At 38.4% G+C, this 14,650-nt stretch overlaps 1 protein-coding gene across 5 annotated transcripts; it reads right to left on the reverse strand.

Annotated features, from left to right (window-relative positions):
• Positions 1–726: 726 nt before the first annotated feature.
• LOC131247914 (cyclin-dependent kinase F-4-like) lies at positions 727–11,771 on the reverse strand. Of its 5 annotated transcripts, none has more exons than XM_058247873.1 (19): positions 11,613–11,771; positions 9,890–10,150; positions 9,727–9,802; positions 8,990–9,610; positions 8,824–8,902; positions 8,643–8,711; positions 8,468–8,557; positions 8,231–8,369; positions 6,358–6,442; positions 6,202–6,254; positions 6,020–6,086; positions 3,678–3,786; positions 3,075–3,140; positions 2,831–2,899; positions 2,636–2,699; positions 2,424–2,537; positions 2,205–2,236; positions 2,034–2,112; positions 727–1,149 (listed from the first exon to the last, which is right to left on the reverse strand). In XM_058247873.1, the coding sequence occupies exons 4-19, from the start codon at positions 8,995–8,997 to the stop codon at positions 947–949; spliced, it is 1,326 nt and encodes a 441-aa protein (XP_058103856.1). In that variant the 5' UTR covers positions 8,998–9,610; positions 9,727–9,802; positions 9,890–10,150; positions 11,613–11,771; the 3' UTR covers positions 727–946. The 5 variants fall into 5 exon arrangements, with proteins under 5 accessions (XP_058103856.1, XP_058103855.1, XP_058103854.1 ...); XM_058247872.1 differs by having other exon boundaries at positions 727–1,131; positions 6,340–6,442; XM_058247871.1 differs by having other exon boundaries at positions 6,340–6,442.
• Between the last annotated feature and the right edge of the window lie 2,879 nt (positions 11,772–14,650).

The raw sequence follows: 14,650 nt of genomic DNA on the forward strand, positions 1-14,650 counted from the left end.
CAAACTGACTAAACTGATATACTTAATGTATTCCAATTACACGCTTCCAAATACAATTCTTGGATTCTAATTATAATTAGATGCATCCAAATACAACTAAGGATTTCAATTTGCAATGATTCCAATCACCATGTGATTAGGGCTCTAATGTATTCCAATTACAAACATCGAAACCTTCCCTTCACGAACTATTGGATTCATAGAAAGGAAACTATCAATTCTTTGTGAGAATTTGTGAAAAATATCATTTCCTAGCAAAAATAAATAAATAAATTTATTTATTTTCCCAAACGGAAACAAAATTGATTTCTCAAGTGTTAAGCCCAAATATATCACCATCCATCATCAATCGCCAAATGAACTATCATCCATCTCTAGTTACCCCCCTACATTTGTTTTTTTTTTTTTTTTTTTCCTTTTTTTAAAGCACAACATTCTAAACTAATTCCTCATGTTCATTCCAACAATGCCTGTAAACATATCTCCACCCACATGTAGGCTCCAGATAAAATTAAATATTAAATATTAATGGTTATAAACCTTGATAAACGAGCAAAATGCATGTGGGCGCATATAAGTTGTAGCGCCACTTTAAACATATCCTTCACCAAAGGAAAGGAAAGAATAACAACAACAGAAGTAATGAGATAAATGCCTTCACATATTGTGGACTAAAACATTAAAAAAAAGAGAGAGAGAGAGAGAGAGAGAGAGAGAGGGAAAAAGGAAAAAGAAAGCAATGAAATGACAATTGACTTTCTAACAGAGTAAGATCACTGTGCTTTAGATGAGATCAAGTCCAATCCTAGCATCAACGTTTTTTTTTTGTTTTTTTTTTTTATTCAAGTTCTTTTCAGCAGAACATGTAAAGAAAAGAAAATCCATGCACGCAAAGCTGTTGGCGGGTTCTATTTACCAAGTAGGGCCATAAAGCCTCACACACTTTTCAGCCTACAACCTTCCTTGAATAACTTCTCACCAATGGTACCTCATGAGATCGAGTGAGGATATCTGACTGACTGTGCCAACCTCCTGCCTTCATTGGTGGTGGCCTCCCTGGTTGTCGACCAGAGCTGATGGTCATTTTCCCCATCTTTTCAGTTGTGTCTGCAACTCCCCTCGAAGTTTTTCCTAAATAAAGAGATGCCACTGCCCATTAAAGTATCAGTGGCAAAACACCGTGTCAGTTGTTGAATGATAATACAGGGAGAGAAAACATAGAAAGAAAATAAAGCAGTCAAGTCATTCTCACTCCAATCAAATGAATCATGGCACCACCGCTCAAATCCTGGCGCGCATTTTCTGTGAAAGGCTTAGGCCTTTTTTGGTTAAAATGTAAAAATGTGTTCATCTCACTTTTGTTAACGGTAATGGTGTCTTGGAGATCTTAGTTATAGAAATTATGGGTTGTCGATATTACTTTTAATCCTTACCAAAATCTCTAAGAGTGCATTTGGTTGGACCAAATATCCCTAGTACATAATTACTGTTAACTAAATCAGATGAACTAATTTTTAAGTGACGACAAAAACAGACACTCCCGAACTTGCTGAATAAATATAAAAAAGTGACAACCAAACAGGGCGTTGGGGGGGCTACATTTTAATCATTTTTTTAGGAGCTATATCTTCAACTTTAACAGCCTACTTGCTACAATGACATAAGAGGCATTTGTGCTGGGAGAAATACACAAGCAACAGAAGGATCAGGCTTGGTTGCTGATCAGAATTTTAATGTGAAGCATGAGACCTCAGGCCTTTGGTTAACTTTATGCACTCAGCACCCGTCATTGACAATGCTACAATCCACCAAAAAACCATCCAGTTAACAGCCTCATCACAATCACAGTATACATGCATGAACCTCGTCTCCAGACCTCGTGTAAAGCCCATCTCCAGGGCCTCATAAATATAGCAGTACACTTTCTTGAGATAACTCAGTAAAATGATGAGCTCCATCGAAGAGCCATTATTTGCACTACAAAGCTTCATATATTTTGTAATCTTTAGCCTAATTAAATAATATGTGCATACCTGGGCTGTTTCTTGCTGGTGGTTGCTGCCTCGGCTGTTTCGCAGAGCTCTTCAGTGACTTCTCTTTTTTACTGGCAGCCTGTTTTTGATTTAGAGAATAAGTAGTGAGATCATGAGGTCAACATGACACCCAACTGTAACAAGAACTGTAACACAAGTTTCCCTGCACACCTGATAATCCATTTCCAGTTTTCTTTGAACTCCTGTGTCAGAATAAGAACCAACAAAGAAGTCAAACAATATGATACCTCTAAATAAATAAATCAATCAAAATACCTCTCAAGCAAAATAATTGAGCATCCCGATAGAGTTACCCATTTTTATTTCATATTCCTTAAGCTGAATGCCCTTAAAAGGAAAAGGGGAAAAAAAGAACTATAGCAAAATCACCTGCGCTCAAAGAAGCATTCATCTTCACAGAAGTGTTGCTTGCAGTCTTCAAATTAGGTAAAACCCCAGGATATCTTCTAGCATTCTTCTGGTCTGTGGTTCCTCTCAGTCCAGCTGAGAATTTAACAGAAAGACCATGTAAGCATCCAAAGTTTGAGAGTTGTAAGGATCTGTACCCCAAGAGAAATATGAGAGGAAAATTTGAAGCAAACCAGATGGAGGGGTTCTAGGGGCTGCTGCTTTCGAGCGAAGTGATGGTGGAACATAATAGCAGGACTGCCAAAACAAAGGTTACACATGTTTAAAGATATATATATATATATATATATATATATATATAAAAATATAAAGCAAGAGACACTAAGAAGCGTGTCTGCATGTTATAGCACTCAATTTGAGAATGGAACCTGGAAGAATGAATGTTGGAGGGCCTCTGCAGCCGTTGGCCTCTTGCTGGGGTCCCATGAGCAAAGTGACTATACACATGACATATCCACAGATCATGCAGGAATAAGCACAACTAGTTATCTTCTCTTCGTAATTGTTTTTGGTGGATAAGGTGCATCCATTCAGAAATCAAGCATTCAAATCCTACTTAAAAGTCCAAGCCATTGTCAGCAGAGAGAAAACTACTTCAACTGGCATACTTACTGAGACGAGGTTGATGGCCTCTTTACCGGCAGATGGTATGAGCACAGAAAGCTGGACACTTGCACACTGCAATATTAAATCAGCAACATTTAATTCTCTGACTTCAAAAGAACTTCATTGGATGTTAACAGAAAATACGAGTGTTACAAACCACAAAGTAAACCTGCTATGTAAAGAGAATCAACCATGTACAAAACACTCTGCAAGTGTACATGTATTGCATTGACATGGCAGTCCTAATGAACTTCTTAGGACACCAATGGAAAATATCAAGCGTGTCAATAAACTTTCTTTTATTTAGTTACAATCAAGAAAACCATATTCCACGGATGGATATAATGCTGGCGAAGTGATTTATTGACCGCAAATTATTGACCACTTCATTGTGGCAAGCAACAACCATTGAGAACAGCACGTGCTAATTAGGAAACAGTTCAAGACTATTCAAGCTGGTCCATTGCTTGGGCACATGATGACAACAAAACATGAGGTTCTCCCTCTAGGATATAAAATGTGCTGTAGCATATTACAGCCAATTGTAGCTGCAAATTTGAAGAAAGGATTTTTTTTTTTTTTTATAAGAAAAATAAAATAAAGTCCAACCTCTGGGAATTGATACTTGATTGCATTTGCAAGTTGCAGGCCTTCAGCCCAAGAATCCTGATTGGGACTGCCTATCACACTGCATATTTTGTAAATTTCATCTGCTTCGCTACATCCCAGAATGAAAACATATCAGCCGCATAAGTTTGCACAAAGGCCAGAAGACAGAAAAATGTGAACCGGGAAAAAAAAAAGAAGAAATATATAAAGAAAGAAAAAGAGGACTTATTTTTTAAGGATAGAAAAAGAGGACGTGCATCATGCAGGATTTTGAGAGGGAAAAAGGGATACACCAAGGGACAAGGAACAACATCTCAGACAACTAGAGGAACCGCGGACACCTTCGCTAAAGTTCCAGCCAGGTCAATGGCCTCTCCACTCACCTGGGCAACAGATACAGATAACCTAAGACAATTTCATAGATTTTGGCCCAAAAATAAGACCCGAACCCATGGTTTGAGTCGATGCGATTCCACACAAGAAATTAGATTACAAAAGCCACCTTACACAAGTAGGCTTTTTGAAAGGGATTTCGAGAATATTCTTAAACCTTTTAGAGCCTTTGCTCCAGCTTCATTAAAATCACCCTTCTCAATCAAGGAAAGGCCAACATAATATTCCACTGCCATCTTAAAACCACTTCTCCCACTCCAAAGGGACCCAAGTTTCCCACTGAAGAACCATCAAAGTATTAAGTTCCAACAACAATGGTAATACACCTCCAATTATTTTCTTTTGGATTTGCAATAACAGTATTGATGATGATCATCCTCCAATCTCTCAACACATCCCAGACTGAAGTGCCGTGGATTTCCTTGGAACAAATGCCCATTTGATGAGGTTGCTCTTAATCATTTTTTCTCCTGACTTTCTCTAAGGTGGAAACCTCATTATTAGGATATAATTGTTTCTATCTTTCCATTTACCCGTGTAGGATTGGGATTGAAGTACAAATGAGCACTAAGACCAAAACAATAATTTTGTTACTTGGCTTCCAGCTAGACATTGCTCTTAATTTTTTACTATCTCAGCCTTATGGCCCTTATCCCCTGCATAGAATTTAGTTATTGATCATTCACAGGGGTCTCACAGTTGACTGAAAGGAAAACCACTGTAGAAGTTTGAACTGAATAAAGTGGCTTCTCAATATATATATAAGGATCAGAAATAATTTTCAGATTTTTACCATCTCCAACTGTCACTTGAATCAAACAGTGACTTGTGATCATTAGCCAGGATTTCAAGAGATCCATTACAAAATAAACAGTGACCCCTCAACTTAATGAAAATATAACTGTCAAAACCAATGTTTTGAATAGCGCTCTTAGGTCATAGCTTATGTGGCACGTGCGTAGCATATGTAGCGTGTGCGTAGCATATTTAGTGTACGCTATGCATTTATTATTATGATAAATGATAATTGTATTTTGTATTTTCAACCAGTTGGATTTTAATTTCTTTTCATACTTACAACTTGTGGTTTCAATTAGACATTAATAATTAAAGTGGTTTGCTTTGAAAATTGTTGATGTGATAATGATATGATTTGGCTTATATATGTAGATTGGCTTTTGATAAATGATACTTAATAACTTGTTTGTACATGCTTATATTTGGAAATAATGAATCATCTTTTAGGCAGGCAGGCAAGCTCACACACACACAGATGCGGATTTCCTGCGAAAGCCTTTCACAGGAAGTTATTGTACTAGAAACCTAGGTGGGGCCCACCATGATATTTGTGAGACATCCACCCCGTCCATCCATTTTGTGAGCTCATTTTAGGACCTGAGCCCAAAAGTGAGCAGGATCCAAGACTAAAGTGGGCCGCACTAAAGGAAAAGGTGGGTAGGGAAATTCCTACCGTTGAAACCTCCCTAGGGTCAACAGTGATGTTTACATGTCATCCATACCATTCATAAAGTCATTCCTACTGGGATGAACTGAAGGCACATATATTACCCTGATTCAAAACTTTTGTGGCCCCACGAATATTTTGAATGTGGACGTTCAATACTCATGTTTTCGGGCCACTTGGAGTATTGGATCCGGTTCATTTTTGTTTGTATCTCCTAAAATGAGCTCACAAAACGGGATGGACGGGGTGGATGTCTCACAAACATCACGGTGGGACCCAAAACACGTGTAGCTAAGTTGCACGCTACACCACATGCTACCACTATTTAAAACACTGGTCAAAACTACAATGAATCCTTTGCCTGTGTGTGCATTTTTTTTCCTTTCTTTCATTTTGGCTTAAAGCTTTGTTCATCTTTCCAAAAAAAATAAAAATAAATAATGAATCCATATGACTGGAAAAACATGCCAAATGAAATGAGTACCTCAAACCAGGAAAGAGAGGACGGAGGGTGAACAACTCCGCCATGATTGCACCCATTGCCCACATATCTGGAAGTAGACAGATCAAATGCATGAATATATACTTTTTATTGAAAATGAACCAATAATGTCAGTGCAAATCTTTTGAACATAAATTCCAGGCCCCATTTTATTGTCTACTCACCAACTGCAGAGTCATATATAGGTGACTGAAGCAAAACTTCAGGTGCTCGGTACCTGACATGTCCACAATTCAATATATATGCTAACGAGGATCTTAATGCAGGACAAGGAAAGGCCTAAAAGTAACCTCCATACCCACCAGCGAGTGGAGACATACTCAGTATACGGCGGCCGAGAGCAAACTTCACGAGCAAGACCAAAATCAGCGACTTTGATTATGTCTTTTGTAACCAACAGGTTCTCTGTCCAATATCAGGAAGTGTTAGTTACAGCGATTCACAATATCAAAGCAACCATAACCCCATACACCATGATGAATTATTTAACTAAACAATAGGACGTTGTTGGATGCAACCAATTATGGCAATATGGTCCAGCAAAACAGCAATGGAACATGCACACTACTGACAGAACAACGATGGACCATTCTGACAAAAGAACAATTCGTAAACAAAAAGCACTGGTTTGGAAAGATTTCTTAACTAACTAAACTAAGAGTATTGGCCAATATCAGAGAATCTACTAGATTAAAAATTCACTTACTAAGCATAAGGTTCACAGAGATAGTCTATCAGACTCCAGAAAATGAGCAAATGAGCTCACGAAGTTCAGAAACAACCGCGATACGGATACTGATCAATGCCAATATGGAGACAGGTAAGGATCAAGGTTCTCCACAATCTGATTACAGTTCATATGAATGTTCTACCATACAGAGGTCATGAAAAGAGCTGGAGCATTACTCGGATAATGTGCTAAAAATATATTAAAACTACTTCCAGCTTATTAGATGAATATATCTTGCATGTCTTGTATCTACATTAAAACTCTGGTGTGATATAATATGAGTATCTGGGCATATTATAGGGTGAATATTGACAAAACATCTCCGTTAGCAGTTCCCATGAACCATGGTTAAATATGGTTGTTCAATACAGTTTATACTTGGTGCCGCAGTTCTCTACTTTGTAATCTAATTCTATAGTGCTTCTTTTCTAACAAAACATCCCTTCATCACATCAATGCAATAAAAATCTCAATGCAACATTTTTAACTAAATTAACCCAAATATGGTGGTACAGGATAGACACAGCTATTACAAACTGAGGTGCTAGACAATTGTATAGCACACACATACCGGCATTGTCTAGTAACTACATAGGTTATTATTTTCACAAAAAATAAATAAATAGAAATAAATAAATAATGAGAGACGATCGCAGAGAACCTGAATTTAAAAAGGGGCAGTCCGTACAAACAATGCACACATGTTCACAGTCTGTCTGCCTACAAGAAAGGCTTTAGGTGAATTGAAGTCAACCCAGATCCAACTCATCTACTAATTAGACCTCAAGATATAGATCCCAATCCAACCCTACAGATCTCAACTGGGGGTTTCAAACTGGGGTCTGACTTAATCCTGCCAGGTCTGTTGGGTAATCAGATCAAACCCAGCCCCACTGGGTCTGAATTGGTCCTGCCAGGTGCATTGGGTAATCACATTGAGTCGAACCCTGTCTGTGGAAGCATGCACGAATGCACAGGTGCGCAAACACATACACGTACAGTTATCGAGGGGGAAAAGAGTCCACACAAATACTAATTCTCCTGACTAACCGATTAGCATGGGATGTGAACAGATCAGGCCTTGATTGGATAATGGTGAACCTGGATCCAACCTGAATCTTATTTGAATTATCCAACCAAACAAATTCCAAATGAATGTCCAAACACAGTCCAAAGCAGACCAGTATTTTATTTTATTTTTTTTCTGAACTGTGGGTCAGCCTTAACTTCTTTTTTATGGATAACAGCCTTAACTATAAATGTCCATGATTTATATACACCTGCATATTGACATATAGGAATTAAATATCTGCCCATTTCCAAACTTACAGCAAAATTTTATACCTCATCCAGGCATGGCCAACTGACTGAATAGACATATATCATGTGATATTACTGAACTAAATACCCAAAAACACACATAATTCATAACACTTGGAACCAAAGAAAGTCAAGCTCCTAACCCGGCTTCAGGTCACGATGGAAATATCCGCGCCGGTGCATGTAAGCGAGAGCTTGGAATACTTGAAAGCACCAGTTTCGGACTTCAGCCTCTGAAAACAGTTTACCTCTATCTTTCATAAGTTGGTACAGGTTGAACTCCTGAAACAGTTACAAAGTGTGGGATCAGAAGGAGGTCATCATTTACTCAGTTGATGAAATAAAGGAGAACATGCACTGTCTTTTCTTCACAAGCATACCATGTATTCAAATACGAAGTACAAGACATCATTTTCTCTAATGACCTCCTTGAGCTTCACTATATTGGGGTGGGCCATCTTTCTCAAGGACTGCCAAAACAAGCAAACTTGATCCCTCAAATGAACATATAAGAATATCATCAATAACTAGAAGAGAAGTGATCACCAACATTACCTTTACTTCTCTAAGATTCATGCACTCCTCCCAAGAATAATATTTTCTCTTCATTTTCTTAATTGCAACCTGCCAAGAAAAAACCACAACCAGTTAAAACAGCAATCAAGTAACAGCTAAAAGAATTCTTTAATATGAGTAGGTACACTGCATTGCATTTGAGAAGTTTGAAGGCACTTACCACCTCACCAGTTAGCTTGTTTACAGCTCGCCATACAGTTCCAAAGGTACCATCCCCAACTTCCTTAATTACCTTGTACCTGTAACATCCAAATCATCTTAAATTAAATGGATGGGACAATAACCTACATTACATTGTCACATATGTTCATACAGGACCAACTTACCGGTCCATTCTGATCTGCGAATGATTGAAACAGGTTTCCAAAACCGGTGGATCTTCTTATTTGAGTAGATTATGTGCAGAAGGATGAAATATCAGAGGTTTCACCGGAACTTATGCTTCAAAAGAGGAACTTCTGAATACACTATAGGATATAAACCAGCTTTCCAGCCAATTCCACCATTACTTCAGATTCACAACTTGCGCCAACACAAATTCAGACCATATTGATGGATGGGCTTCAAAGCCTTATTCACCAATAACTCTTGAAACAGAGCTCCAACACTGCAATCCTCTTTAGATGGTACGGTACGTGTCACATTGCAATGCATGTTGCCACCAATCTCGCAACCGTTCAAAGAGAAGATTTTTGTGGCCACTGGAAAGATCTCTACAAATGACCATCAAAGTGAAGGATTTTAACAGCATTAATTCATGTACCATACGCCAAACTTCTTGAAAGCCGCAAGTTCTCTGATAACTTTTTGCGCTAACCCCATATCGTTAGGACAAAGCCACAGAAGAGGTAAAAGACACTATGTCTGCAAGGAATGTAAGCAATAGGAACATCTACTGCTAACTAAGTAAAAGAAAACCTTCATCCATTAATTTGCAGACTTTAACCCTGGAAAATTTTAAAAGAAACAGAAATACCAAAAAGTGAAGTTAGTGTTCCATGGAAAGAAATCTCATCATCAGAAAATGTACAAATCCAAAGAAGCACATAAATCTAAACCATACCCCACAAAATGTTTCCACAAGATCAAGCTCCTTCAACCTTAAGCTGACTTCAAGTGAAATTTGTGTTGGTAATACACTGTTAAAGGATAGATGGTCAGAGCAGGCTGAGAATAGAGAAATTGTTCTTGAAGAATAAATAAATAAAAAGAGGCAGAAGGATTACTTGTAAAGGGGCAATATAGATCCAACACCAGTTTCAGGATTATTTCGCATCAGGCCTTCCGTAATGGTCATGTGAGAGCAGATGTCCACTAAGTACAATTGACAAAGGAAACAAGTAGGAATTCTCCAAGAATGAGAAACCGCCAATCAAGAATCTCCCGGAATGACAAGACTTGATGCTGGTAGCAATTTGACCAACGGCACACTCGCTCCATATCTTAAGAAAGATAGCTAAGCACTCTAGAACACAATGGGGCACAATCTGGCAAAACAATGGAACAGAGGATAATTTCAGTTCTGACGTAAACGCCTATATTAAATCATACCAACAGCCATGAGATCATTTGATCAGAAATATAACTGTGGATATCAATATTTGTTATATGTTTCCACCCACACGAAAAATGTTTATATGGATCTATACATTCTCATGGGAGATCTGATTTCAAGAGACAAGCATAAGCAAATGTGACAACCACTGAGACAGACCAACCTAATAACAAAAGCTTTGCATTCATAAAAAGGCAACAAAGAACCTTCAACAGACCTATACAACTCCAAACACAGATCCTAACAAACATGAACTCATATAATCTGACTTATTTTTATCCATTCTATTAATTTTACACTTCATCAAAAGAAATATCATCGATTAAACTCCAAGAAACAAATAACATTACTCAGTGCTGCAGTGGCATTTTCATGGCATTTATTTCATATTATTTCTTTCCAATATTTTTAATCATCAAGTAAAGAATTTCATTAAACTTGAAAGAGAAAGAGGACAGAGAAGGAGAACTACAGCCAATTACCATGGGGGTTCTCTAATCCCACGCCAGGGCCAAAGACTTTTAATATTTTTTCTTAGAAAACAAATATGAGAGAATTATATGGAACTAGACATCAGACCTATTACAATGGGAATTTGTAAAGTACACAATACAATTATCCAGCACCAATATTGGTTTTGTATCATGTCAAACCCTAATCCAATATCAGAAGCCCCAAAATCTACTACTTCAAGCAGCCAAAGAACAATCATTCATTGATGAGAGCAGGAATCTAGAAAACAGAACCCTAGGAATACAATCACCAGGCATAAACATCAAAGAATAAGTCATCCACAAAAATAATTTAGAAAAAAAAGTGTAGATCACTAGAATCAAATTCCTACTATACAAAACCAGCATCCATCCAACCATTCAAGCGCAATCCCCAAAAATTAGAAATGCACACAAACCCTAGCCAATCCAACACAAAAAGTCGATCAAATCATCGATCTAACACGCAAGAATCCAACTCTTCAAAACCATGTAGATCCAAACCCTATATTTCACAAAACCCTACAATAACCAAAATCAAGCATCGCAGACAGATCATCCATCGATTCAGTCACAAAATTCCACAGAAGATCCCCCCCAAAAAAAAAAACCCAAAATACACCAATAGAAAACCCTAGAATATCCAAATCCCCCATACACGAGTAGAAAATCATGAAATGGCGGATCGAGACGAGCAATCAGGAATCCAATGAACCGAAATTGTAAAACTGTCAAAGAAAACCCTAGGATCGACACGGATTCGAGGGCTTTCTTGTTTTCTCCCTTTTCTTCGCCAGAGAGAAATCGTACAATCGGATCTGAGATATCTGAAGAAAGAAGAAAAGGATCGAAGAAAAGATGGGAATTGAATCGAATAACATCTATCAATCCATAAACACGTACCTCTCGGCCTTGCGGCATAACCTTCCTCGCCTCTCGAGCGAGCTCTCTCCTCTCTATCTATCTCTCTCTCCTCCACAAGCGAAGAACCACAAGGGTGGGGAGAGGAAGGGGAATAAACAACATTCGCCGGATAAAAGGGGTATTTATTTGCGCGGCAGTTATGGGATACTCGGGCCGATTATTTACACAGCGTGCTTCGCCTATCGGGTCTGACAAGCGGGTCCTATTTTTCGGTAATCGAGACCATCAGTATGTTGATTACTACAGTGGATGGCCCATTTATTAACAAAAATTTCGAACTATTCCACTCATATTGGAAATATTTAATTTGAAAGTGGACGGTTGATTGCTTTTCTTCTAAACCGCCACAAATGAACAGGTTAATATCATCTTAACGGTGAGATATTTTATTATTTGTCCATCCGCAGTGCGTTGAAGTATGTCAATGGTCTAGATTACTGACCCATGGGACCCACTTTTCAGAACTGAAAAACCGAGTATACTAAGTAGAAACTAACGGAGGACCCCACCTCCCCTACGGAATTTTGTTTGTATGTATTTATTACGCGTTTAAATAAGTGGGAGTTATGGGAGAGAAATGCAATCGCGAGTAGCCATCTATTCGTACCCGTCCACGGAAACGAATTGGCTACTTCCCCTGGCACCAGCCCCGTGGCTGGTGGTCGGTGCTCGGTGAGCCCCACCATGATGTATGTATTTCATCCATTCTGTTCTCAGGTGGACCACAACATAGGAAAACAACAGTGATTGAATATCCATCATTTAAATCCTCTTAAGGCTCACTGTACTATTTGACAGTCAACCTATTGGTTAAGCCATAAAGATCCAAATGAAGGGAAAAAACAAATATCATAACCCCCAAAAACTTTTTAATGGTCAACGTTCATTCAACACTGTTTCCTGTAATGTGGTCTACTTGAGATTGGGATATACCTATTTTTTTTATAACATCGGAAAATGATTTAGAAAAATAGATGTACGGAATGGATGAAATACATACATCATGGTGGGGTCCACATAGCACCAGCCATTCGCCGGTGGCAGGGGAGTAACCAATCCGTTTCCCCCACCCACCTATTTCTTCAGTTGAGATAGATCAGGGCCATTGATCTTGTGGGTCCCAATGCGAGGATTGTGTGGCTCAAAAGTTACGCCTTTCCTATTATCAGGTGGGAAACTCGTGTTTTGAAGAAGTGTACGATTAGAATATTTGGCCTACCATCCATCAACATCTAACATTAAAAGCGTGCCCAACTTGAGAATTGTACTGTCTGATATCCGATAGGGTATGAGAAGGCAGGGCCCACTTTCGCATCACGGTCGGACAAACATAGAAACCCGAGGGCGACTGGGCTGCGACCCCATACCAGTGATGTGGTTGGGACCCGAACAATAACGATAAGCTACCAATGGGCGGGGCGTGGTTTGGTCTCAAGCCAGATTTTGAACTGCTTCTGGCTGGCCTACTCAAATTTCTATTTTAAATAGGGTCAAGCCCACTAACACCCCTGTAACCATAGGCTCACCTTAGTGTATGCATTATATAGTCACCCAGTATATCTATTTATTTTATTTAGCTTATTTTAAAGCATGGTACAAAAAATGAAGAAGATAAAAAAGATACGACCACATCACAGAAAACAGTAGTTATTAACCATTTAACCTTATATGGATCATCAATGTTTTGAATCAAGCTTATATTTGTTTCCTCATTTCTTTCATATCCGTGTGACTTTACTAATGAGTTGGATGAAAAAAATAAAAAATAAAAAATAAAAAACCCCTTACAGTACACCCTATGAGGAAGAGGATTGGCTGGTGCACCACATACCAACACACCAACAATATTGCTGCCGAATGTATGTGTTGTCCAGGAGAGCGGAGTAGTACAAACGGTTCAAAGGAGATGAAGGTTACATGGACCTCATAGTTGTGTATTTATTATATCTAAGTTGTTTATATATTTTTAGAGATCATTTTAAAGCATTATCTAAAAAATAAATCATATTCAAAGATCATCTGAACCATACTATAAATAATAGAGGATATAATGATTCTCATTGTTAAACAATTCATAAGGCTCACTATGACATTTATTTTCCATCCAATCTATTCATAAGGTCACAAAGACATTAATAAAGACGAAAAACAAATTTCATATTGATCCAAAACTTCTGTGACCGTCAAAAGGATTTCAATGGTAGATGTTGAATCCCCCGTTGCTTTTTGTAATGTGGTCCATTTGATAGTTATATGTCTTATTTTTCATCTAAAGCCTTAAGACAAGCTTATCAAATAAATAAACACTTTGGATATAACACATACTTCGTTATCAAACCCAATGAGCTTACTGAAGCAGTTATATATCTGGTTATATACCTGGCGTGATGTGCATCATCCAAGCCGCTTCCCCATACTAAGCTTCTAATGATTACTCACATGAAATTTGTATCTACGTCATTGTTTTGCAAATAAATGTACAAAGTAAATATCATATATCGAAGTGGGCGCCGCAATTAAGGTCTCATCCCTGCCAACTGGCTCTCTCGAAACCGTCCTTTTAGAAGGGCGTGCGACACCCAATCTACGTCGTGCTATCCCATTGCTTGTCCTGTCCGTCGATTCCACCACTTCGTTTGAGGCCCTGAGCCCAAACATAATTCTAATCGAGAACTTTGGTGCCGAACAGCTGGGCTGGGACCCCTATCCTAGATACCTTATCGCAGTTATATATTATCTAACATGTTAATCATGTGCGACCCACCGCGATGAAGATGTATCCCAAAATCAGCCCGCCCAAAACTCAGGTGAAACCCACTTCGTGTAATTTAGAAGTTTTAGGCTTGATTTTGTATTATTCCCGTGGTGTGACCTACCTAAGTTTTGTATCCATCTGAATTTTGTCATCTACGGCCAAAATGACGTATTACAGACGGAGAGGATGATTTTAGACACAACACCGTGACCCACAGAGCTCGTGTGTTGCACGCACTTTCATCAAGTGCAGTCCAACGCAT

The sequence above is a fragment of the Magnolia sinica genome, chromosome 6, assembly GCF_029962835.1.
Source record: "Magnolia sinica isolate HGM2019 chromosome 6, MsV1, whole genome shotgun sequence".
Classification (NCBI taxonomy): domain Eukaryota; kingdom Viridiplantae; phylum Streptophyta; class Magnoliopsida; order Magnoliales; family Magnoliaceae; genus Magnolia; species Magnolia sinica.